This window comes from Euprymna scolopes, chromosome 25, assembly GCF_053919585.1.
Source record: "Euprymna scolopes isolate OS-2025 chromosome 25, ASM5391958v1, whole genome shotgun sequence".
Classification (NCBI taxonomy): Eukaryota; Metazoa; Mollusca; class Cephalopoda; order Sepiida; family Sepiolidae; genus Euprymna; species Euprymna scolopes.
In genome coordinates this window covers 79,983,357-80,011,049 of record NC_136506.1, presented here as the reverse complement: position 1 = coordinate 80,011,049, position 27,693 = coordinate 79,983,357, and the positions used below count along the sequence as shown (strand labels likewise).

The following is a 27,693-nucleotide window of genomic DNA, read 5'->3' as shown; positions in this document are numbered from 1 at the left end:
TTAAAAAAATTTTGATCTGTTTTTTTTATTATCTTATGCGCATCACATATATGTGTATTTATTTGTTGTTGTTTTTTTAGCAGAAACAGGAGCGTTAAAAAATGGAATGTCACGTACATTATTGTTTTACTTTTTGTTTTCTTCAACTTTATAGGACTCTTCCTTGTCGTATGCTGTTGTCATAGCCCTCATGATGATCGACAAAATTTTCACACTACCATATTTTTATTGTGATCGAAATCAGTGCAATCAACCATTTTTTTCCCAATCAAATCGATCTGCTCTAATAGATGACCCATCTAGGTGCACCGGGAGGAAGCATCACGTGCATCCCTTGAGTGACTTAGTTCACAATAAATTGTAATCTACATTGCACTGCAGAGAACCTACTATCGATTTTATAAAATTATTTTTGTATATAATAGCTTGAATTAAAGTTTAAAATGCAAAATCCAAGTATCATCATTAAATTGTTTCTAAATAGAAACATATATTTCGAACGCGCCCCTATCATAGCAAAGAACCTACTCTTGATTTTTTTATGCCTGGCTTTACTGCTTATGCGGTTATCATAGCTTGAATTTAAGTTTAAGATGAAAAAGTCAATTATCATGGTTCAATTGCTCTTTAAACAGAAACACTCATTTCGAACGCATCCCTGTCATATCAAAGAACCTGCTGTTGATTTTATATGTCGGGACTTACGGCTTGTGTGGTAATAAAACTTCTCAAATGCACTTGTGATGTTAGGCTGTGTAAGGTGTTAACTTTTATCAAAATCGCCTGTTCCTTCTTTTATCGGATCATTTCGATTATCAATACTTATCGAAGAAATTCCGATACAAAGCCTATCTAAGAACACTGCCAGGCACATAAAGGACCTTTGTGTGAAATTTTTAAAAAGTCGGCCCAGTCCATAGAGAACGAACTCTCAGACACACGAAGTTCCTAGATAGATAGATAGATAGATAGATAGATAGATAGATAGATATTGAACAGGTTACCTTCGCGGCGACCTTTTTTTTTTTTTCACAATTTTCAATGGTGTGAAATATTGACTTAATAATTACATATAATTCACGATTTTGTTGAACGCAGACACGCCTCCTCTTTCCTATTTCTTAACTCCAACTACCACCCTATTATAATTACCTTCCCACACTCGTTTAATCTGAACGATTAAATGGAGCCACCGGCAACGAAAATCATCCACCCGTTGATCAAGGCGTCGAAATGAACCAAACCAAAATCATTAAAACAAGGATGGCAAAAGCGACGAGAGACGAGACAAGAATCTCACCAATCTTTTGTGAAGGACCTTTAATAATCTCAAAAGTCTAATGCTCCCCAAGGCTCTCAAAATTCAGATTAGAATTGTACCAAATTATCTACATATTAAAACGATAGCATATGTGTTCTTTTGTGTGTCACGCTTACATCCGGGTCGTTTAATTGTTATGTTCCTCTATTTCTTGTCATAAAGAATTTTACCAAGAATTCTGTATAAGTTTTGGTTTCTGTTTCGATCATAGCTGAAGGAACTAAAGATACTAATATATATATATATTTCCTAAGTTTTTATTTCGGTTTCTATTCAAGTTAATGCACCCAAGTCATATAGATATAGATATATATATATTTTTTTTGGGGGGGGGGGATTCGCAACTTTATAACATATAAAAATCGATAGAACATTAACTCTATGATAATATATACGAAATCTGCAAGAATTAAAATATCATAATTCAAACGTACTTTACGACCGGGCTTTACCGGGCGTTCGTGCTAGCTTAGATAAATACTTTTGCAGTTTTAACAAAAGAGCTACAATAATATCAGATCGTTTCCATTTACACTGAACATTCTGTAGAATGCCAACATCAATATATTACATATGAATGAGTCCTTTCCACAGGTCTCGCTAGTTGTTGTTGTTGTTGTTGTTGTTGTTGTTGTTGTTATTTTAATTTTTTTTTTTTTTTTTTCTTTTTTTTTAGAATTTAGGACTTTCGATTAAATAAATTCGCAATTGGAGTCAATAATGTGGGATTTGAAATCGGCATAGCTGATTCCGTATTCTGTGAGTGTATCCAGTACGGCATAATCACCGAAGTTAAGCAACGGTGAACCTGGTCAATACAAAATGGGTGACCATTTGGGACTTTCAGGTGCTGCATGTGCTCTCCGCTTATCTCGTCATTTTTCTCCATTCGTCCTGGACTTCTTGCCACTGGACTCAAACAGTGCCGATTCAGGGGAGGTGTAATTGGAGATTGCGCAACCCTTGCCTCACAATTACACACGCAGCTGCCCCTGTAGGGGGTATCCTTTGTCTTTCGAGACTAAACGGAGGCATCGAGTTAATCCATTTTTGTCTATTGGAAACGGGCGGGACTAATGAGTAAAATGTATAAATATCCTTTTATTCTTTTTTTTTTTTTTTTTTCGCGCGGATAAATGGTACAATTTGTTGTTTTTGTTTTCGTTTGTCATAGTTTTAGGGTTAAAAGGGGTTTAATGTAAATGTCCCTACACAACTGTACAACCCAGATTCTTTTTTTTTCCTATTTTTCCAGAAGGAAGGGGTTGACAAACAGTTTATTGATCCCTACTTTTTTCAGGATGTGCCTTGGACGCACTGGCCCCTAAAGGTGTCGATTACCAAGAATTCAAGAATAAAAATAAATAAATCACCCCCTTTTCCAATTTCCTGTTTTTTTTTTGTTCTGTTTTTTGTTTTGTTTTGTTTTTTCGTTTATTTTGTTTTGTTTTCTTTTTTTGTTTTGTTTTGTTTTTTTGTTTTTATTTTTTGTTTGTTTGTTTTTTTTTATTTTTTTGCTTTGTTTTGTTTTTTGGGTTTTTTTTTTTTTTTTGTTTGTTTTTTTGCTTTGTTTTGGGGGTATTTTCATCCATCGTCATTTTTTTTTAAATCCTACTCATCCTTATTCTGTTCCTCTATCTTCCTTTGAATGACAAAATAGAAGTATTTGTAAAGAAGTCCGTAAATTTTATTCAACAACCAGCAAAGACACTCGGCGTTGCCAAAAAAGCTAAATGGTGAAATGTATAATTGGTCCACCGATCTAGTCGGATTCGGACCTTTAGAATTCACCTTTGTTTATATCAAATTAAAAAAATACGCCTTTTTATGAAGATTTTTTTAAAATGATTAACTACTTACCAAATCCAAAAGCAGCTTGAAAATAAAGTTTAAAGAGATTTCCAGTTGTTTTGTTTTGGTTGTTTTGCTTTACGGCATGTCAACTCTTTTCGAGTTATTTAATGCCAACTCCAGTAATTTTGAAAAAAAAAAAAAAAATCTTCAAGTTCTTTATATTTTCAGATGATACGGCATAATAGCGCTGCCACACAGGTTTTCGTTAGATCACTGAAGTTAAGCAAAGTTGTGCTTAATTCGTACTAGATGGTGAGCAATTTGGGAATACCAGGCGCTGTATATATGAGGACCTCAACACCTTCCTGCAAGTATTGCAAAAACCCAACGTTATCATCTCTGAACTCCAATCTCTGGTCCCCCCCTCGCAAATCTTTCACGAAAAACACTCGTCTAGCTGAATCCACTGTCAAAAATTTCCCCCACTCTTTATCTGTGCCTAAATCAAAACGTGGATTCCTTGAACAAAGCTTCTTTCTTAGAACTGCACGCCTGTGGAACTCTGTTCCGTCTGCCTGCTTCCCACCTGACTACAACTTGGATGTGTTCAAGTCCAACGTTAACAAATTCCTAATGAACCGCCCCCTTAAGTAAACACTTCATCAAATCTCCACACTAACGTACTGTACTTGCAATAACCCTTATCCCTGAGTGGCTTCCGAGCCTTGATAAGTGGTGACCACCGTGTAAAAAAAAAAAATCTCTCCTAACGGGGATATACATGCGACTGGAGTCAGCTTGTAAATTTCATACTCCCACGGAACTTCCTCCTTCGGAGAAAACTGGTTAAACCCGCCTAGGGTTAGTGCCATAGTTTCCATTCCATATTGTTCCATCTTTATATATTTAGTTATGAACTAGATTTGGTTGTTTTGTTTTACGGTATATCAACCCTTTTCGAGTTATTTAATGCTGAATCCAGTAATTCTGGGGAAAAAAAAAAGATTTTAAGCTCAAGTCGTTTTTGGAATATCTTCAAATTTTTATTTATTGTGTTTTGTTCGGTTGTTTTGTAGACGAAAACGTTTTTTTCATTTATTTATTTATTTTTTTTTTTTTTACTTTGCACGATTGAGACATTTTACTTATGACTTTTTAATTGGTTTTCATCCGGAAAAAAGGGCTGCTAAGAGGTCAACATTGAAAAATTGATACTCGGGACTCGTCGGATTTTTATCTGTCAACTGTTTTCCGACTGCGCATGCGCGAATTATTCAGCTTCCTTGTGTTAAGAATAAGTAGATTTGAAAACACCTTTTAAAAATCGCGTCAAGCTGATCCAATGATTATCGTACTTGACTCATTGTTTTTAGGGGTTTTTTTGTTTGTTTTTGTTTTACGCACAAGAACTGAACTGTTTAGAAAAAAACATAATACTCACATGCGCATGTTTTGATTTCTTTCCGTTTTTTTTTTTTTTTACTTCATTTTATAAAAAGAATTTAAAATTACGTTTAATACCGAGCAACGCCGGGTACATATGCTAGTATATATATATATATATATATATATATATATATATATATATATATATATATATATATATATATTTCTTAATATTAGTTCTCATTTGAAATGCCAAAAAACTGGAATCAAGTCACACTCATTAATTTTGTTTGTTCATTTCCATTATATTGTGTCTTACACGTGTTTCCTTGAATGGCAGTAAAGGCAGTGCACTTTAAATCGACAACTATTTTCTTTAATTGCAAATTTGGCACCCGTCAATTATTTTGAGTTCAGCTTGATTTGGCAATTCATCATCTGGTTTCAGTCGATTTACTGAAAGAAACGTTTGATGAACTGATAATTTCACAAAATGGACCTGTCAACTGGTCACCTGGTTTGTGTGAATAAACCCACCAAATATATGTCAGCCTATGTCACAGTTTCGTACAGTATTTTGTATAGTTTTTATTTTTAGCTCATTTTCCCAAAATTATCGTGTTCAACAGAGAGTTCGACGCCATTTTAAATTTTCCAGTACATCGGTAAACACGATATGTTTTTCGAGCTGCATAAACATGTCACATTAAATAAAAACACTAAAAAATCATCCAGTTAGGAAGAAAAGTAACTTATCTTGCCTTTGATAACATTTATTTGTTATATATTTGTTTTTTGTTTTTTTGACAACTTTTTCGAATCTATGTGCATGGTAATACAACCCCCGCGTTTTAATATTCTCCATTCATAAAATACGTATGAATGAAAAGTAGTCAGCTACCGGGAGACATGTCGTTATCTACGGATCGTCCAATAAATAATTCACCAATTTAATGTCCGTCTTCTATTCGTCTATCTATCTATACACTACGTAATCGACCGATTTCAACTAATCTATCTATTGTTGTAAAGCACTTTAAACTATGAGGAAAACGGAATGAGTTTTTTTAAAACGTTTTCTCAAGAGGAGTATCGCGAAGTGACGGTGGTCAAGTACTTAACTGGTTGTTTCAAGTTCGAATCCAGTTCGGTCCACAAAAAAGTCACTTTCACTTAGGACCTCAGCAACCTTCACGCGATCCTCTCTGTATGTCTTTCTAGATACGGCATAATCACGTTTGACACACCGGTTTCCGTCAGATCACCGAAGTTAAGCAACGATGAACCTAGCCAGTATCAGATGGGTGACCATTTGGGACTTCCAGGTCCTGTGTGTGCTCTCCGCTTATCTCGGCATTGTTTTCAGTCGTCCTGAACTTCTCCTTGCCACTGGATCCAAACAGTACCGATTCAGGAGAGGTCTGGTTGGAGATTGCGCAACCCATTGCCTCAAAATTACACGCGCAGCTGCCCCTACAGCTTTGTCTTTCGAGACTGAACGGAGGCATCAACGGAAGCATGTCTTTCTAGGGAGAATTCTGACTAGACTGACTGTCGGTGGCACTAATTCAATGTTCGGGTTCATACGATACGGTATGGTGATAATGATGTTGATGATGATGATGATGATGATGACGATGACGAGTAGGGATGATACGGTATGATGATGATGATGACGAGGACGAGTAGGGATGATACGGTATGATGATGATAATAATGATGATGATGATGATGATGATGTCGATGACGATGACGAGTAGGGATGATACAGTATGATGATGATGATGATGATGATGATGATATCGTCGCTGTCGATGACGAGTAGGGATGATATGGTATAATGATGTTAATTATGATGATGATGATGTCGATGACAAGTAGGGATGATACGGTATGATGATGATGATGACGAATATGATGGTGAGTATGATGATGATGATGATGATGATGACGAGTAGGTATATCTCAAAATTCATTCACTAATTGTAAAACTTCCGACGCTTTAAATTCGGGGTAAAATGTTATTCGTTGATCCTCTTGAGGTAATCCAGGCGATTTTGTTTTGTCTTGTTTTTTTTAATGTGCAATCATTTGACAATTGTACGAAGAGATAATCCCTAAATCGTTATTTAATCCCGAAACCGATTGATCGTATTTATTTATATTTATCTCCGCTAACAACGAAACCGGTTGTTTTTTTTGTTTTTTTTTTCACCCGCTTGCGTAATTCAGCATCACTTTAACGAAGAAAACGAGTTGACACGCACGATTTCATATGGATTAATGTTTCGTGTGCGCGTGCGCTTTTTTTTTTTTTTTTTTTTTTTAATCAGGAACATGCGATTAAATAACACCGGTCATTATATTTAACTACGCTGATAAATGAATATAATGATCGTTGGTGTTCAACAACACGTTCCTTTTAAATTATATTTCGTTCTTTTTTGTTAAAAAATACAGACAAGAAAACTATATATATATATATATATATATATATATATATATATATATATATATATATATATATATATATATATATATACTATCAGGGAGATCCGACGTTGCCCGGGATTGAATGATGATTAACGAATATTTCACACTCCTATATTTTATTGATGTCGAAATCCGTGAGATCGCTCAGGAGGAAGCTTCACATGCCTCCACGCAGTAACTTAATCTAAAATACATATCATTCAACGTTGCACTCTACTGTTTCTTTTTTAAAATTATTTTATATAAACTTATTTCCAGCTAACGAAAAAAAAAAAAACATTAAGAAATTTACGTACGTGGTTTGAACCTACAGACCATGTCATTCAAAAAAAAAAAAAAAAAAAAAAACACGCTATCAACTTACCCACAGTGGAATTTTCACGGCCCGTTGTTCTATAATTGTTGCCACGCGACGACATGGAAAAAATGGCTTTACCGATGATAGATAAATTAAAAGGACGGTTTCCTCCTCCCTCCCTCCCTCTCTCTCTCTCTCTCTCTCTCTTTCATATATATATATAGATGTATATATATATATAGATGTATATATATAGATGTATATATATAGATGTATATATATATATACAGATGTATATATACATCTATATATATAGAGAGAGATGTATATATATATATATATATATATATATATATATATATATATATATATTGACTGAAATTTCGAAATACTTTCAGATTACAGCTTATATAATACTGTAAAATTTAAGTCCATATAAATATTAGTATAATATTAATATGGACCATCCCATCAGATAAAGAAACTCAACATACGGAAGAGGGCAATATTATAAGTGAGAGTTTTCAATTAAATTCAATTTCTAAAAATTTATTATTCGACAAGGAACAGAAAAATTTTAAGTTATTCCTTTAACCCATGGATTTTCGATAGATTGCTCATCTCATCAGAGGAAATAATTTTATTTTAGCATAATAATGTTTACAGGGAGTTATAAATTCTTCTATTTAAAACATATATTGGAAAACTAAAACGCTTACAAGAAAAGCAAAAAAGAAGCTAAAATAAAAAAAAATAGGATGAATTATTTCAAAAGTAACCATCTTTTGGTCGCAGTCGAGAACATGAACGCCCGTAAAAATGCACCAGAAAATGGTCGGTGGTTACATCGGTCGAAACAACGAACATATATCTAAGAAAGTTGCAGAAACACTAGAGAAAGACCTTCAGTCTGTAGTGGAATGGGGACAAAAATGGATGGTCACATTCAATGCTGCCAAGATTAAGCTCGGTTCCTTTAATAATTGCAAGAAACCTTCTTAACCACTAATACATATGACTAAAGATACATGATCTGAAAATACTTCTTTCAAACTCCTCGGCTTAACGTTCACATGGAACATGAGTTGGAACAGATACATCGAGAGCATTACCAGGGCCGCTGCGAGGCAGGCAGGCTCTCTCTACCGTGCTAGAAAGCTACTTACGTCTGAAAGTATCCTGTACCTCTACAAGGCTACCATTCGCCCATGTATGGAGATTGCTGTCACATTTGGGTTGGTGCATCTGCTGCTAGTTTCTCGCTCCTGGACAGAGGTCAAAAGAGAGTTGCGAACCTGAACTGTCATCTAAGCGTCGGCCTCTGTCCCATCGACGAAATGTTGCATCCTTCTGCCTGTTCTACAAATATTTTAGTAGTGGATGCTCCGACGAACTACAGGCCTTTCTAACCCCTCTACGTAAATAATCACGACAAACTCGACAATAAGCAAAATCACACCCTTACACAATAGACATCCCTAGATGTAAGAAAGCCATTCCGTGTTCCTGCTTTCCCAACTGTACTGACCTGCAGAAGTTCGAGTGTAATGTGAATAGACATCTTGCTACTCACCTCCTTACATAGTATACCTGCAACTTATGTCCCAGATAGTAGCCCCCCCCCCGGCAAAATGCCACTGTGCCTTGTTTGGGATGAAAATGGAATAATAAAAAAAACACTTTGTGAAAAAATAACACAAAAACAAACAAAAATAAGAACAATAATCTGAATAATGCAAATAAATGTTTATTATTATTAATCATAATCTTAAAAGATTCCGAAATAGACCGCTATTAACTAACGCGGAAATGGTTAACTAAAGCACGCCAATCCACACCAAAAAAAACAAAACTAAACTAAAGCAAAAATAACTAAACCAAGCCAACTTAAACCAAGCCAAAGAAAACCAAATTAAACCAAGCTAAACAAAAAACAAAACAGACACAATCAAACTACACCAAGACAAACTAGACCAAACAAACTAAACCAGATCAAACCAAATAAAATCAAAACAAGCTAAACCTAAGCAAACCTAGCTAAACTAAAAACCATACCGAACCAAAACTAAAACTGTTGAAAAATAAAATGGTGATCTCAGATGTGTTAAAAAAAAAGAAATACCGTAAAAACAAGATGGCTTCCCGTGCAAAGACAAACGTTTTGCTGAATTTAAAAAAGAAAAAGGAGAGAAATAAGGGTTCGACAAACAGGATCGGGAGTAGGGGGTACAAATTTATCTGTTTTAAAGTACATTCATCTGTTTTTGGTGTTGTTGTTTTAAGCGAGTAGAAGCGATATAAAAATAGAAGGCTTTTAAACAGATCCTGAAACGGGGACATGAGGACCCTTTTCTTGTTGTTTAAAAATTGTCTCATATATCCAAAAGTATTTGCTTGAAGCTTGCTTGATACAATTCGAATGCCTTTACTACGTATAAAGTTCGTCCTCTTTAGTTTGGTTAACGCCACTCTCCAAATTATAGTATCATACATCGTTATAAAATTTTATTCAGATATATGGATACCTGTTGATGATACGTCCTTGACAATCAGTTCGATTGAGAGTGATCGGTTGTTGTTTCTTCTAGCCCTAACCTGTCAAGCTGAGATATATTTTTGGAGTAATCCTAGGAGGATGAACTTCCTTATTTTAATCTGGCTACCAGACTGAAAAGCCGTGATACGACGAAACAGCTGTCTATGGATGACCACACGCACACATACACACAAACATACAAAAACATACACGAACTAGCCAGACGGTGAAGTAGTGAGATGATGATGTTATAGCCGGCCTAACTAGTGCATGTTATTGTTAATCTGTGGTAGGGTTTGGACAATAAATCAGAATCAGAATCGGAATCGGAATCGGGCATTTTTTTGCGGTATCGGAATCGGTATCAGGATCGGAAATATGTGTATCTATTTTCCGATGCATAAAACGATTCTTTTTATCGCCTTAATTTTTAATTTCTTTTTATTTTGGGTTCAAAACTTTATTTTTCCATGCCTCGTATAATTGATTAAATAATAAATATTTATTAATTTTAAATTACCAGTTAAGCTGTAATCTATAGGTCACACCCATAAGTTGTATTTTTACGTTTGCAAAAATATATCCATATATTAAAATGATTTTTACAATAATCTGAACCCCTCTACCTGTTCCTCCGAAAAAAAAAAAGAAATAAAAGCAATTCTATATTTAGAAATTTCAAAGAAATCAGAATCGGAAGAGATAATTGTATTGGTGTCGGCAAAATAGAACAGAATCGGTAATTTTATCGGAATCGGGAAAAATATTGAATCAGCACATCATTAACATATATATATATATATATATATATATATATATATATATCATGATTCTTTGAAGAGTACAAAATTAGTATAATGCAATCATGAAAGGAAGACGAAAATTCGTGATTAAAACGTTTAAAATAAAGTTAACGTTTAAAATAAAGTTAACGTTTAAAATAAAGTCAACGTTTAAAATAAAGTCAACGTTTAAAATAAAGTTAACGTTTAAAATAAAGTTAACTTTAAAAATAAAGTTAACGTTTAAAATAAAGCGAACGTTTAAAATAAAGTTAACGCTTAAAATAAAGTTAACGTTTAAAATAAAGTCAACGTTTAAAATAAAGTTGACGTTTAAAATAAAGTCAACGTTTAAAATAAAGTTAACATTTAAAATAAAGCGAACGTTTAAAATAAAGTTAACGCTTAAAATAAAGTTAACATTTAAAATAAAGTTAACGCTTAAAATAAAGTTAACGTTTAAAATAAAGTTAACGTTTAAAATAAAGTTAACGTTTTAAATAAAGTCAACGTTTAAAATAAAGTTAACATTTGAAATAAAACGAACGTTTAAAATAAAGTTAACGCTTAAAATAAAGTTACCGTTTAAAATAAAGTTAACGTTTAAAATAAAGTTAACGCTTAAAATAAAGTTAACGTTTTAAATAAAGTCAACGTTTAAAATAAAGTTAACATTTAAAATAAAGCGGACGTTTAAAATAACGGTAACGCTTAAAATAAAGTTAACGTTTAAAATAAAGTTAACGTTTAAAATAAAAGTAACGCTTAAAATAAAGTTAACGTTTAAAATAAAGTTAACGCTTAAAATAAAGTTAACGTTTAAAATAAAGTTAACGTTAAAAATAGTTAACGTTTTAAATAAAGTCAACGTTTAAAATAAAGTTAACATTTAAAATAAAGCGAACGTTTAAAATAAAGTTAACGTTTAAAATAAAGTTAACGCTTAAAATAAAGTTAACGTTTTAAATAAAGTCAACGTTTAAAATAAAGTTAACATTTAAAATAAAGCGGACGTTTAAAATAACGTTAACGCTTAAAATAAAGTTAACGTTTAAAATAAAGTTAACGCTTAAAATAAAGTTAATGGGATGAAGAGAGTAAAAAAAGGAAAGAAAAAATGGGGGAGTCAGCTGACCAGTTTCGCCCTAGCTTTATCAAAGCTGTGTGGAAGGATTTGAGAGAAGAAACAAAAACACAAAAACGCGAATGGGAATGGAAAATATGTACACATAAAATCACTTTGCGTTACTTTATGTATGGGGGGAAAATGGGGAAACCGATTGAAATACAGCAACGTTATATTACTCGAAGATCCTAGAGACTAATCACGCTCAAACCCAAGAGACATTCCTTCTGTTTAAAGAGGGAAGGCCTTCTCAACCGAACGTGAACAGTCTCCAAGATCTTTAAATGAAATAATGAATGAGCACGACTTTGGGCTGAAAAAGAATTCGTGCTAAAGTTCGCTGCACAAGACGGTTTTTTTATAAGGTGGTTAGTAATTGAAGACACGTATGTATTGGTAATTACGTCAGTTGTTTGGTATGTCCCATATATATATATATATATATATATATATATATATATATTGTACAAACATTATAATGAGTACGCATTGATCGATCAACATTTCAACATTTCATGTTTCGTTAGAACTCCAAGCGAATTTCGTCGTCAGAAAATCTGACGACGAAATTCACTTATGAAAATGCTCAAACGTTGATCGCCTCGCGTAGACTCCTTAAATTGTTTATATAATTTTATTTAGAAAAAAGCTCTACACTCGTATTGAGCACTTTTGAAGAAATATTGGTTTTCAGTTCATGTTAACAATATTCCCGCCTGAACTAAATTAATCAATATATATATACTAGTTTCCGAACATTCTGTTCGAGTGTAAAAAGAAATTTGCCGTATTCGCGAACGTTTTCGACCTCCATAAGTCGTCCTCAGTCGAGCGATGAAAAATAATAAAATAGGTAATGAATTGAATGGAAAGTCAATTAAAATCGTTTAAAATCGTTGTAAGACAGAGAGAGAGAGGGGGGTGGAGAGAGAAAGGAAGAAATTTAAAAGAAAATCGGAACCAACAGAATCGGTACTTATTTTTCTGACTTTTTGAGATGAGGATTTGTCATCCATATTATTAGAATTCTTCGGCTCATTTTGAGTGTCATTTTCACAACGTTTCGGTCGATGTAACCTTTCCACCTTCTTTAGGTGTATCTTGTCGAACTCGGGAATTTGGATGCAATTTCGAACAGAACCCTTTATTTACTTCATACAAGAATTCGTAGCTCAGTGATTAGAGTATTTGGAAAAAATCAATTGTGATATTCTTTTGAAGGTTGAAGGTTCAATCCTCGGTGTGGGCTGCTGAAAAACTACAATTGCTAATTACTTAGGATCCTTATCCAGTCATGGCTGACGGAAGGAGAGCATGCTTCCCCTGTGAAGTAAATAAAGGGTTCCGTTTAAAATCCCGTCCAAATTCCTGGGTTTGACAGCGACATGCCCAAGTTCAACACTATACACGTGAAGAAGGTCGAAGGTTACATCGACCAAAACGTTGTGAAAATTACACTTAAGGGGAGAACATTAGTCGGAAGAATCCAAATAAGAAGAATATGTAATTGTATCGGTCCTGCCCCACCTAAATCAATAGAGATTAGACCATTCTTGTAATGATCTGGTCCCTGTTGATTTTGCTGTGCGAGTCTAGCTCTGTGTAGTTCTAGGAGGTCCACTCTTCCGGAATTTGCTTTCTGTCTTTGGGAAGAGGCATGTTTATTGCTAATCGCCTGAGGCGTCCTCACTGAGGACTGTCGACGGTACTACCAAAAGTACATTTTTGCAGGTCAGAGTGCCCTTTATCTGGAGCGCTGACTTCTCAAAACTAATTTTCGACCCTGACGTCTAATTTCTTGAAGTGGTAGACAACTAAAGTTATTGTATCGAAACCTGGAAAGATATTACAATCGGCTCATCGTTGCTGAGTGGAGCTAAATCCTTATTAGTGGGTGATAAAATGATTGCAATTTACACAGATTTGGTATAATCTATCTATCTATCTATATATATATATATATATATATATATATATATATATATATATGTATATATATAAGTGAACGTGTCTGTGTGTGTGTCTCTGTGTGTGGCTGGGTATGAGGCTGTGTACATTTCCCTACGCAATAACTCTGTCAATTTTCAGTCTACAGACTCGAAATTTGATATACATAGTACTGAGATTTGGGAAATGCAATCCGTTTCTGCCAGAAATTTGGCTGTTAAGGGGGCTAAAGTTCAACGATTTGACCTTTGAGAACTCTACCAAACTTCTTCGCCAATTTTGGGTCTAAACACTTGAAATTTTAGATATAGGTTCTTTGGACATGAATCTAACTTATTAACTTGATTTGGGCCCAAAACAATAAATGTTAAGGGGTCATAATAGGGGTCAAAGTTTTAAAAAAATTGACCGTTTTTTTTTTTTTGCTCAACATACACTTCCAAATACCCGGGCAATGTCGGACTGAAATGCTAGTGTTGTATAATTTACCAACGGCTTTAAATGTGAGTAAACCCGATGCGAAAAGAAAATGTCCGGCGACATGTTTCCAGCTCAGTCGTGAACACGTTTATTTTTATGGTAATGATTCGGTGATTTGTACCGAGTTTGATGTTCTCAGCTCTGGTAGAGTTTTAAAATGTAGGTAATTTATTTGAGTTACACAGTTATGTAAAAAAAACAAAAAAAAACAATATTAAAACTGGAATAAAATTTTGGGATGCTACAAGTAAATACATGCATGAAAGTTGTTGACTTACTTGGTGTACAAAAACGTCCTGGGATTTGTCATCAGGGGTAATAAATCCCCAACCCTGTGCCACATTAAACCATTTGCATCCTCCATGTTTCCGACGTCCACCTAAAACAAAAGAAGGAAAACATTATCGTATTTATTTATTGGCTAGCAAGACACATGGAAATTCCACAGATGCCTCTTTCATATGTAATATATTGATGTTGGCATTCTGTAGATGTTCAGCGTAAATGGAAACGCTCCGATATTATTGTAGCTCTTTTGTTAAAACTGCAAAATTATTTATCTAAGCTAGCAGGGGGGCCCGCGTAGCTCGGTCGTAAAGTACGCTTAAATATGATATTTTAATTCTTGCAGATTTCGAATATAATATTATAGAGTTCATGTTCTATCGATTTTTATATATATATAAAGTTACGATTTCAAAAATAAAAAAACATATTCATATAACTTTTGTGCATCAACTTGAATCGAAACCGAAATCAAAACCTATGATATATATATATATATATATATATATATATATATATATATATATATATATATATATATATATATATATATAAACTTGAGTTCCTTCAGCCTTAATCGAAACCTAAACCAAAAACTTATGAAGAATTCTTGGTAAAATTATTTATTACAAGAAATGGAAGTCCATAACAATTTATCTATATATATATATATATATATATATATATATATATATATATATATATATATATATATATATATATATATATATATATATACACACACTTTTTATCTATTTTTACTCAAGCATTAATGTCTTTAAACAGTTTTTTTTATCATGTCAAAACGCACTTTATCTCGTTTTGATGGATTGATCGTTGCTATTTCTTCTGATGAGTTAAGGGCAAAATAGATTCACTGATTGATATAATAATTAAGTGATTGATTTTGTGCTACGAAACAGATACTGTCAAGAATTGTAAATGTCAACTTCATTAAAGGAATAAATTGTGAGATGGTCAACACCATGAAGTTTGGAATTATGACTTTTGTCATTCATTCGTTATATTGCTCTGTAATTACATTGAGCTTCTTAAAAAGGGATTGGTGTATATAAAAAAAGTAGATTTCCATAGATATGTGTGTGTGTGTGTGTGTGTGTGTGTGTGTGTGTGTGTGTGTGTGTGTGTGGCGAGAGAGCGAGAGAGAGAAAGAGAGGGGGAGATTAAATGGGAAGTAAATGAAATAAATAAATTAGTATAAATTCATTTATATATTAAAAAAAAAATCACGACAAAACAACCAGAGAGTTTCATTTTCCTCCCTTTACCATAGTCTAAGCATTTTTTTTTTTTTTTAACGTCCTCTCGGACGATCGACTACCGAGGCAATTATTCCATGGTTAGCTTAACGAAAGAAAGCACAATTGAGGAGACCAGAAGGAGAAATTTAAAATATGAAAGCCAACCGGAAGACGTGAAACATGAACGTGAACACGTGGGAGACCCACACTCGGAAGGGTGCGGAGGAATAGTTATCCTGGAGGCAGATTAGTACTGAGGGTACATTAACCATCAAAGCTGACCACTGTGAAGGAAAGAAGCACAAGGAAGAAGAGAGAACAGCAACGCTCTCGACCTTCAAGCTAATAGATCCCGCACTGTCTACTAATCTCCAACCCCTGTCCCATCACCGTGATGTCGCGTCCTTGTGTTTGTTTTACAAGTCTCTTCACGGAATGTGTTCCGAAGAACTTGGTACACTTGTATCCTTCCACCTACTACGTAAATATACCCTGATAAATCCGACTAGCAACAAAACCCCACCGTAGGTCCAAGTTTTTTTTTTGGGGGGGGGGAGGTTGTACTGTTATTTACCCCCAAACAAGTCATAGTGCCACTTTGACGTAAGTGGCTACTTTTTGGGGACGAATTGGACAGGGGTACTATACAGAAAAAGTTTCTACTCGGAGAACTTCTTTTCTTGTACCGCTTGCCGTCGTAATTCCCTTCCTGCTCCCCGTTTCCAAACATTATATCAATATGTATAAATTTAGAGGTAATTTGAACAAAAAAAAAAAAAAAGGAAAAACGAACAACTATTCCACCGAAAAGCATTAGCTGAACAACAAACACACCTGCTTGTATGTCGGAATTTTTTAGATGAGGATAATTTATATTATTTGTATTATTTGGACTGATGTTCTCATCTTGGAGGTTATTTTCACAACGATGTGATTTCCGATGTTCTTCAAGTGTATTTTGTCAAACTTGGAGAATCTTTTTGTCGAACATGGGAATCTGCACAAAATCTCGAACGGACGCCTTTATTTAATCCACGAGGGTAACATGTTCTCGTTCCGTCAGCCATGACCCGGTATAAGTCTTAAACAATTCACAATTGTATTCTTAGCCTCGCCCGTACTGAGGATCGAACTTTCAACCTCCAGATGAATAGCATTTAGAGCTGAATTCCTACCTAATACTTTATTCGTTACACCATGTTTCTTGCAGATTCTTGAGTTCGACAGAAATATTCCCAAGTTCAACAAAATAGACATGCGAAAGGTCGTAGTTACATCAACCGAAACGTTGTGAGAATAAATCTCAACTTGTCCGACAAATCAGAATAATACATATCTGTTAGTGAAAACATGTGGACACTTTGTTAGGATTTCGAACCGGAGAAAAATATAAAATATTTCAACTTGATCAGATTAAAATCACAACGATTTTAGCAATTATATATATAAACACATACACACACATATATACACACACATATATATACACACACGTATACATACATATACACACACATATATACACACACACTCACACACATCTATAATATAAAGCTGAACGCCTGTGTATGTGTCTGGTCACGAATAGGCTCCTATTTGGTTGACTATTATAGAAAACTGGTCACATATAATGATAGAAGATGTATCGAGACACAGGAATGGGTATGTTTGATCTGGCATAATGATGATTCATTAAAATTGTGGGGTCTGCGTTCGCGCCTGGTTCACAAAGTATGGAAATAAAAAAAATTTAAAATTAAAAAAAAAAAACGTTTACAAGGGTATTTGATATAGATGTACATAATAATACTTTGATAAGTATGTTTTAACTTAAATGGGGATGGTATAATAAAATTGTGAGGTCTGCGTTCGCGCCTGGCCTCCATACAATGGAAATGGGCACAAACTTTAATAAAGATTTTTCATATCTATCTGCGTAAGTATACTTTAATAATTATGTTTCAGTTTGAAGAAATATGGTATGATAAAATTATGGGGTGTTCGTTCGCGCCTGACCTCCATAGAATGGAAATATGTCACAAAGTTTAACAAGATTTTTTAATATAGATCCACAGAATATTGTGATAAGTGTTTCAGTGTGAACAGGTATGGTATAATAAAGTATGGGGTTTATCTATTTTATTTTTACTTTCATCATATTTTGCTTTGGCTTTGATACCCCCAAATTCGAAGCTATCTCTTTACAACCCTTCCTTTTCATAACCTATCATACTTTCATAAATCAGAGTCCATTTTCTGTAGGCGGTTTTTGAACCCAGTCAACGACGAGTACCTTTGCTAGAGAGAGAGAGAGGGGGGGAGGTGGAGACATAGAGAGAGAGCGAGTTTTGTAATTAAGTTCAATTATATTGATCACATAACCTAAAAACAATATTTTTTCAAAATAGCTTTTGAGTGCAACTTTGATCAAAAAATTGAATAAACATTATGGGGACCGAACAGCGTCTTGACGTTGATGACTTTGAAGCTCCGTCGATACGTATTAACGTCGAAACGCTGGTCGATTCGCGTAAGTTCCAAATAATGTTTCTACGATTTAATATATATTTATATATATATATGTGTGTGTGTGTGTGTGTGTGTGTGTGTGTGACGCACATATAAACGCATATATTTATGCGTAAATAAATTCATTAATGGGCATATACGCATATATATGTATATATCGATACATACTCATATATATATATATATATATATATATATCTTAGGTTTTGGATAATGTCAAAACAGTGTTAATTCACTAGCAACAGCCAAATAGCGCAACGGTTAGAGCAGTGGTTTTCAACCTTTTTTTTTTACTCATGGACTCCTTTTTCCTTCTTTTTATCTTTGTGGACCCCTTCATAACTATTGGTCATAAGACCATCTTCTATTTTTCACTCATATAAATTTTGAGGTTTTAATAATCAAAGAAATATTATATAATTAAGCTTTATTTTTAAATGAAAACTAATTTAATGCAAATAAAGTATTCGACAACAACTATAATAATTATGATAATAATGATAATAAGTTTTGTTATGTTTTGTCTGTGGACCCCCAGAAATATTCTATGGACCTCTAGTGTCCATGTGGACCCCGGTTGAGAACCCCTGGGTTAGAGGCTCCGACTCTCGTTTGGGCGGTCGGGTTTCGATCCTGGCTTGAGGTAGTTGCTTGTTTCGCCGCACTGATGAGCTGTGAAACAGCGAAACAGTACTGTATGTAGCTTACATACGTAGAAATATACACACATACATACAATGCATAAACATACACGCTCACACATATACACGCACACACATATATACAATGCATGAACATACACGTACACACATATACATGCATGCACATATTCTATCGAAATATATGCATACATATGAGTAAATATATAGACATACATGCTCACTTTTATCATACGTATCATAAGTAAAAGGTTATTACACGCTAATAAGTTGGAATATATCTTTGGAGTAAGGATAATTACTTGTTATAATTAAAGCTAGTATATGCATACATAGCTACACACACACACACACACATATATATATATATATATATATATATATATATATATATATATATATGGGAGAACCGCCGACTGTCAACACGACGGTTCTAGGTTCAATCCTTGGTTTGGGAGAGATGCTGGTCTAGCGGCACTGATGAGTTGTGATACAACGAAACAGGACTGTATGTCGATGACTACATATATATATATATATATATATATATATATATATATATATATATATATATATATACCGTTTGTATCGATTCGTTTCCTAGATGTAAATCCAATGAAATTCGCGTAATTAATAAAGAGTGCTCAATGCAAGAGAGAACTGGTATATAGGCTGTTTATTGCACAAACATTACTGGTTATATATGTGCATACATGTTCAGTGGAATCTCAATTCAGGGACTACACTTCATCAAACCAACAAAAAACAAAAGATTCATATCAATTCTCTTTTGGACTGATGAAGTGTTGCCCCTGAAGTGTGACTCCACTGAAACATGTATGCACATATGTAACCAATAATGTTTGTATAATAAATGGACTATATATATATATATATATATATATATATATATATATATATTATCTGAGCGACCTCTTCATAGGAGCTACACAATTGAACAGATTTGTCAATGTAAACCGGTATTTACTCGTATATGTCATTCATTCGTCAATTTGTTTGTTTGTTTGATTGTTTGTTTGTTTACGTTACTTTTGAATGAATTCAATTATTCATATGAAATTTCAATTTTTTTTTTCTTAGTATTAGTTGGGAATACTTTTCTCTCGCTCATGTAATGTCCAAGACGACGAAACACGTGTTTATATATATATATATATATATATATATATATATATATGTGTGTGTGTGTGTGTGTGTGTGTGTGTGTGTGTGTGTGTGTGTGTAAATATATATGTGTGTGTATGTGTATGTAGGTCTATATATATATATATATATATATATATATATATATATATATATATATAACTACTTCATTTACTCACATAAAATTAATATACGAAAGTATAGATTTATGCGTAAACTTTAAGTATTTACTTCAAAAGTGCTCAATACGCAGGTAGAGCTAGTTAGTAATTTATAAAATATATATGGCGATTAAGCTACACTGAATATTCGGCGTTTCATCCACTCTAGGATTCCTCAGGCTTATGCGCGAATTCTGTGGTTGTTTATCGTTTTATATATATATATATATATATATATATATATATATATATATATATATATACGTGTGTGTGTGTGTGTGTGTGCGTGTGTTTGTGAGTGTGTGCCTATGTATGTATATGTATGTGTGTGTTTCTCTGTGCCTATGTCTCTCTTTCTCTCTCTCTATATATATAAACATAGGCACCGACAAACATACACATACATATATACATACATGTATATTTATATATATCTATACATAGATATATATATATCTCTATGATATATAGATTTATATATCTAGAAGTATATGTATGTGTGTGTGTTTGTCTGTGCTTATGTCTATATAGAGAGAGAGAGAAAGAGAGAGACATGGGCACAGAGAAACACACACACATATATATACATACATAGGCAAACACACACACACACACACACACACACACACACACACACACACATATATATATATATATATAAACAAAAAGTACGGAACCATTTGGTCACTCATTCTATTTGTTTGCGAATACCGTTAAATTATAAAACAAATAAAACGATAAAATCCAAAATTAGTTTCTTTTTCAAATTCCGGCCAACTGAAATAATATTTTCTTTCGAAAATAAAGTAAGCTAAAAATCCATTGAACAGTTTAGCAAGTATTTTCCGTGATTACAATGTATCCAAAAGAAAAAGAAAACCAACGCGTCTTTAGGACATATATATATATAGAAGACATAGATAGATAGATAGATAGATAGATAGATAGATAGATAGATAGATAGATTCACATACACGCTGTGATAATAGATAGATAGATAGATAGATAGATAGATAGATAGATAGATAGATAGGCAATAAACGGAAACATGGGGGCAACAAATTGTGGCGGGGTTCGGTGCTGTTGCGGACCCTTTGAATGCTCACCTCTGTTCGGGACGTACATACTCCTCCAGATTGTAATTGCACCGTGTTGTCCAGGTTGACTGGCCACCACGGTCGGTCTCTAGCTGTCAATCTCATAAAGTTGTAGAAGAAAAAGAAGACGAAGAAGACGAAAAAAAAAAAGAAGACTGAGATTAAAAAGGCATTTTTCTTTTTTTTCTTTTTTTTTTCTATTTCTTTCTATTTCTTTCCCCTGTGTTTGTCTGTCTGTTCTGTTTGTCCTTCTCTTGTTTTCCAACGCCGTGCGCTTACGGGTCCCTTCGTCTCCCCTGTTGCTGGCTGTGACGAGAGACACAATATCCGTCTCGGCGTCTCAGCGCGTCCGCGTCATTCCTTCAGCGATCGACCACATGTAGAACACGGTGCGATTATTATTTAACGAAAAATATCCGATAGTTCATGAATGTTATCGTTTAAAAATTACAAAACAAAACACCCCCATCTGTTTCATATTCTATAAACGACTCATAGCCTCGTATAGCTTACGTTTTCGGCCAAACAAGACCTTCCCTAGGGCACAAAGTGTTGAATAAAGGTGAGCAAATTTCATGAATATCAAAAAATAGAAATGTCATTTGTGAAAAATATTTTGTTTCTTTTTTCCTTTTTTTTTTTTTTTGATAAAACAAACAACAAAATAACAACTTTCTTTTCCACACCTTAGCGTTCTAACATCTTCACGTTATGCACGTATACTCTCTCTCTCTCTCTCTCTCTCTCTCTCTCTCTCTCTCTCTCTCTCTCTGTATATTTATCTATCTATCTCTCTCTCTCTCTCTCTATATATATATATATACATATATATATACACACACATATATATATATATATTTATTTAATAGTCAGTGGTTTATTTATTATTAATAGTTACTATAGACTACCCCCAGTAGCAGATGCGTGTGGGTTTCTTTAGCTTATTGCATGAAACCTTGCAACGCCGGATTCGTCAACAACGAAAGACGAACTGATGATACAAGCGATTCGTTTTTTTTACACATTACGGCTTCGCTATACGCACGGCGTACAACATGATCGCTAGCTGGGAAGATAGCACTGGCATTAGTTTCCATTTTCACCACAGAGCTGAATGGGACTGCTATGGCGATTCTACGTCTAGTCTTATTCTTATACCGTTTCTCTCCCATGATAAGACCCGTTAGTCCGAGCAAGGTGCGTCTATTGACTTGCGCGTCTCAGCCACTGCCAGTGTTCCTAGTACACCGTGCGTTGCTTGTTCCTTTTTCTGTCCTTTGGGTAGGTGCAACCGACGACAGGCCCCTGCGTTTGGTGTGTGTATATATACACACAACCACCATCACATTCGAATAACGCTACCCTCCATGTCTTCCTCTTCCTCCTCCTTCAACTCTCTCTCTCCCTCTCTCTCTCTCTCTCTCTCTCTCTCTCTCTCTCTCTCTCTCTCTCTCTCGGTCTGTCAGTATCACTCGCACTTTTCAATTATACAGGCTTCTCTAGCGCCCACCTTAGTCTTTCTAGCGCACTTTCTTTGTTTAGCAATCGTTGTCATTTCATCTGACGTGTTGTGTGCGTGTGTTCGTGCCGATACATTTTTCTGAATAAAATCTCGCTTGAGTGGATGTGGGTGATCCTACAGTGATGCTACTATAACCAGAGCCGACATATTACATACACACTCTCACAGATATACGCTGCAAATAACAAAACAAAAAAAAAATTTTTTAAAAAAGCCGATCGGGGTAGGATCCAACTCTGCTGGGGGTGACCCCGAAAGGAACGGTTTTAGCCAGCAGGCCCGGAAGTATCCATGGTTGCATTATACGTCCCTTACTAAAAATGTTCGAACGAATTATATCCAGATGAGGAATTGAGTACTGATGAGTTGTATGATTGAAATTATTCGGACTACTATTCACATCTTTGGCCTTTGGGCTAAGATCACAGTGTAGTATCTGTTACACTTCACCTGTTCTGTCCTCGGACAGTGTAAGAGAAATCCTTCATGACTAGGTTTTTTTTTTATTTTTGTTCCTATACAGAGTGCTTCTTTTTAGGGAGCTGGATCCCCCCACACACACACACACATTAAAAACCGAGCTTGTGTTTAACTCTGCCCTTGTGGAGAAGTAAGTAAATAATTACTATTCACATCTTGGTTGTTACTTTCGCAACGTTTGATCGAAATATACGTATTGTAATCGGGCAACGTAGGGTGACCTTTTGGTATAATATATATATATATATATATATATATATATATATATTATATATATTATATATATATATATATTATATATATATATATAGATAGATATATAGATATATATATATATATAGAGAGAGAGAGAGAGAGAGAGAGTAAGTTATAAACATACGTATTGTAAACTGTTGAGGTAAATACTGAAAATCGATACATAAAATATTATATTCCCTCATACAATTTTACGTGAACACACATATATGCATATACACAAATACATACATATATGTGTGTGTGTGTGTGTGTGTGTGTGTGTGTGTGTGTGTGTGTGTGTGTGTGTGTGTGTGTGTGTGTGTGTGTGTGTGTGTGGAAATCTCCTTACCAAACTACTCTCTCAATTTTTGGTCTATATACTTGAAACGATATATAGGGGATTCGGAACTGTGGAAAAAATTTCGTTTGGTTTTTAGCCGGTAAAAATAGCTGCTAACGGGTTAAATATGAAATATATAGACATGTTTATTTATTTATAGACCTTTTGGAATCATCGAACGTATACTGCAAAATAAATATTCCAAATTGTTACAAAATTATCATTATTTTCTGTTTCCGGACTGATTTAAAAATTTTGGTTGCTCTTGTCCGCAGGAGAAATGTCGCTGAAACGACTAGGCCGTTGATTAAAGAATGCGGTTATCTTGCAATTCTAGGTTCAATCCTGAGCCAAAACAACGATTTATGAAAGTGTCTATTTACTTGACTCCACACGAGGACAGAACTAGGCACAAGATCGATTTTTAACGTGGGGAAAATCTAGCTCCTCAAAAATGGAACTCTGGATTAGATTAACTAAAATAATATTACAAGGCCTGCAAGACAGAATAAGAACTATGCCCCCACCCCATGTGACATCTGGTCCCCGGCATATCAATTTGATGAGGCATCCAATTGTGTTTAAACTGTCCCTTTCCCGTAATTTTTTTTTTTAAATTACATTTTCACCCAAAACAAGGCGTAGTGCCACTTTAATGTAGGGGCTACTATCAGAGATATAAGTTGCAGGGATACTATGTAGGGAGTTGAGCAGCAAGATGTCTGTTCACATTACACTTGAACTTCTGCATGCCAGTACACTTTAGGAAGCAGGGACCCGGAACGGAATTTCAAGGTTTAGCATTTCTAGGGAAGAAACTATTAGAGTAGAAGACTTTCTTATATCTAGGGATCTCTGCTGTGTTGAGGTGAGACTTTGCTGCTTGTCGGGTTTATCGGGGATATTTATGTCGAGGGGGTACAAGGGTTTGTAGCTCGTCGGAGCATCCACCTTTAAAATACTTGTTAAATAGGCAGAGGGGTGCTACATTTCGTCGATGGGACAGAGGTTGAAGCTTAGATGACAGTTCAGGACCTATCAGGTTGGCGACTCTCTTTTGAACCTTGTCCAGGAGTAAGAGACTAGTAGCAGATGCACCAGTCCAAATGTGACAACAATACTCCATACATGGGCGAATGGTGGCCTTATTGAGGTACAGAATATTTTCAGACGTAAGTTTCTAGCACGGTAGAGAGAACCCACTTTCTTCGCAGTAATCTTGGCAATGCTCTCGATATATCTGTTCCAATTCATGTTCCCTGTGAACGTTAAGGCAAAGAACAAAGTACTTTCATGTAATGTATCTTTAGCCATAGTTATTGGTGGTCGAGAAGGTTTCTTGTAATTAATAAAGGAAATGAGCTTAGTCATTCCCCAGTTCTAGGATTCATACTTGATACTTTAGGGCATAAAAACTAGGAGCTGGCTGGAGCATCATTGGGGCATCGCTAGACTGCTCGCCACTGCCCAAGGCTCTAATAAAGAATTGCTTGGGCCAGTTGACTTAACAGCTGAGGTTCGTATCGGCCACCAATCCGACGGACCAGGGTTTGCTCACTTATGTTGAAGCAAAATATGGTCCTGCTTAATCCTAGGAGGTTGGATTACTCTATCCTTTGGCTTTGGTTTATTAGGCATTACTCTATCCTTTTGAGGAGGGTTTGGTTTATTAAGTATTACTCTATCCCTTTTGGGGAGGGTTTGGTTTATTAGGCATTACTCTATCCTTTTGAGGAGGGTTTGGTTTATTAGGCATTACTCTATCCCTTTGAGGAGGGTTTGGTTTATTAGGCATTACTCTATCCTTTTGAGGAGGGTTTGGTTTATTAGGTATTACTCTATCCCTTTGAGGAGGGTTTGGTTTATTAAGCATTACTCTATCCTTTTGAGGAGGGTTTGGTTTATTAGGAATTACTCTATCCCTTTGAGGAGGGTTTGGTTTATTAAGCATTACTCTATCCCTTTGAAGAGGGTTTGGTTTATTAAGCATTACTCTATCCTTTTGAGGAGGGTTTGGTTTATTAGGCATTACTCTATCCCTTTGAGGAGGGTTTGGTTTATTAGGCATTACTCTATCCCTTTGAAGAGGGTTTGGTTTATTAACATTACTCTATCCCTTTGAGGAGGGTTTGGTTTATTAGGTATTACTCTATCCCTTTGAGGATGGTTTGGTTTATTAAGCATTACTCTATCCTTTTGAGGAGGGTTTGGTTTATTAAGCATTACTCTATCCCTTTGAGGATGGTTTGGTTTATTAACATTACTCTATCCCTTTGAGGAGGGTTTGGTTTATTAGGTATTACTCTATCCCTTTGAGGAGGGTTTGATTTATTAAGCATTACTCTATCCTTTTGAGGAGGGTTTGGTTTATTAAGCATTACTCTATCCTTTTGAGGAGGGTTTGGTTTATTAGGCATTACTCTATCCTTTTGAGGAGGGTTTGGTTTATTAGGCATTACTCTATCCCTTTGAGGAGGGTTAGGTTTATTAGGCATTACTCTATCCCTTTGAGGAGGGTTTGGTTTATTAAGCATTACTCTATCCCTTTGAGGAGGGTTTTGTTTATTAAGCATTACTCTATCCCTTTGAGGAGGGTTTGGTTTATTAGGCATTACTCTATCCTTTTGAGGAGGGTTTGGTTTATTAAGCATTACTCTATCCTTTTGAGGAGGGTTTGGTTTATTAGGCATTACTCTATCCCTTTGAGGAGGTTTGGTTTATTAAGCATTACTCTATCCCTTTGAGGAGGGTTAGGTTTATTAGGCATTACTCTATCCCTTTGAGGAGGGTTAGGTTTATTAGGCATTACTCTATCCTTTTGAGGAGGGTTTGGTTTATTAAGCATTACTCTATCCTTTTGAGGAGGGTTTGGTTTATTAAGTATTACTCTATCCTTTTGAGGAGGGTTAGGTTTATTAGGCATTACTCTCTCCCTTTTAGGAGGGTTAGGTTTATTAAGCATTACTCTATCCCTTTGAGGAGGGTTTGGTTTATTAAGCATTACTCTATCCTTTTGAGGAGGGTTTGGTTTATTAAGCATTACTCTATCTTTTTGAGGAGGGTTTGGTTTATTGCCGATCGCCTGGGGCACTATTACCGGGTAATAATGACGAGTCTTGCTATAGTTATTCTTGTAGAGCCAGAGTGATTCCCTTTGTGAGATCTGATAACTAGTGACCGCTTGTGGTGGAGAAGCATGCTTAGTCGAAATTATTTCCTTCGCCTTATTATGACTATTGTGAAAATTTATTATTATGACTATTGTGAAAATTTATTTTCAAGAAATTACCGATGATTTTCCAAAATGGGCAAGGAAGCAAAAATGAGATGAAGAAACAAATTTACAACAAATAAATGCTACCAAAAATCAAGCTAGATTACTCTTCTACCTACCTGGATGAGCATTTTTTTTTTTTTTTTTGTGATTTAATTTATTTTAAAGTGTCTTTTTAGTTTAGAATAAAAGCAAGGTAAAACTTACCGAGTTATGATGAAAAACAAATAGTAGTCTCATTCGAACCTCTATAATCGCTCAAAAATCAAAAAGTATACAAAAATAATGATAGAAACACATCTAATAAATGTCACCAATCACCGTACTAAGATATAATGTTCTCTCAGTATTTTGTTTCATTTTCGATTTTTGAGCGATTATCCAGGTATATAGTAGAATAACTTACTTTACCTTTATTTGTAGTAAATTTGTTCTTTTCATCCCTTATTTTGCTCAGTTAACTATTCTGAAAAACCATCAAATTACCATCTGTGGAACGCATTACATTGAGACTGATTTC

The 27,693-nt window shown here is 34.7% G+C and overlaps 1 protein-coding gene across 3 annotated transcripts in view; it reads right to left on the bottom strand.

Annotated features, from left to right (window-relative positions):
• The window catches only part of LOC145247459 (protein lin-28 homolog), a 224,628-nt gene that overhangs the window by 85,761 nt on the left and 111,174 nt on the right, over positions 1-27,693 (bottom strand). For 2 of the 3 annotated variants that reach the window (XM_080109243.1, XM_080109245.1), the window contains exon 2: positions 14,442-14,542. In XM_080109243.1, coding sequence (XP_079965369.1) covers positions 14,442-14,542 — 101 coding nt within the window. Of the gene's footprint in view, positions 1-14,441; positions 14,543-21,329; positions 22,729-27,693 lie in introns of those variants that run through there. The other variant, XM_080109244.1, reaches the window with a different exon arrangement.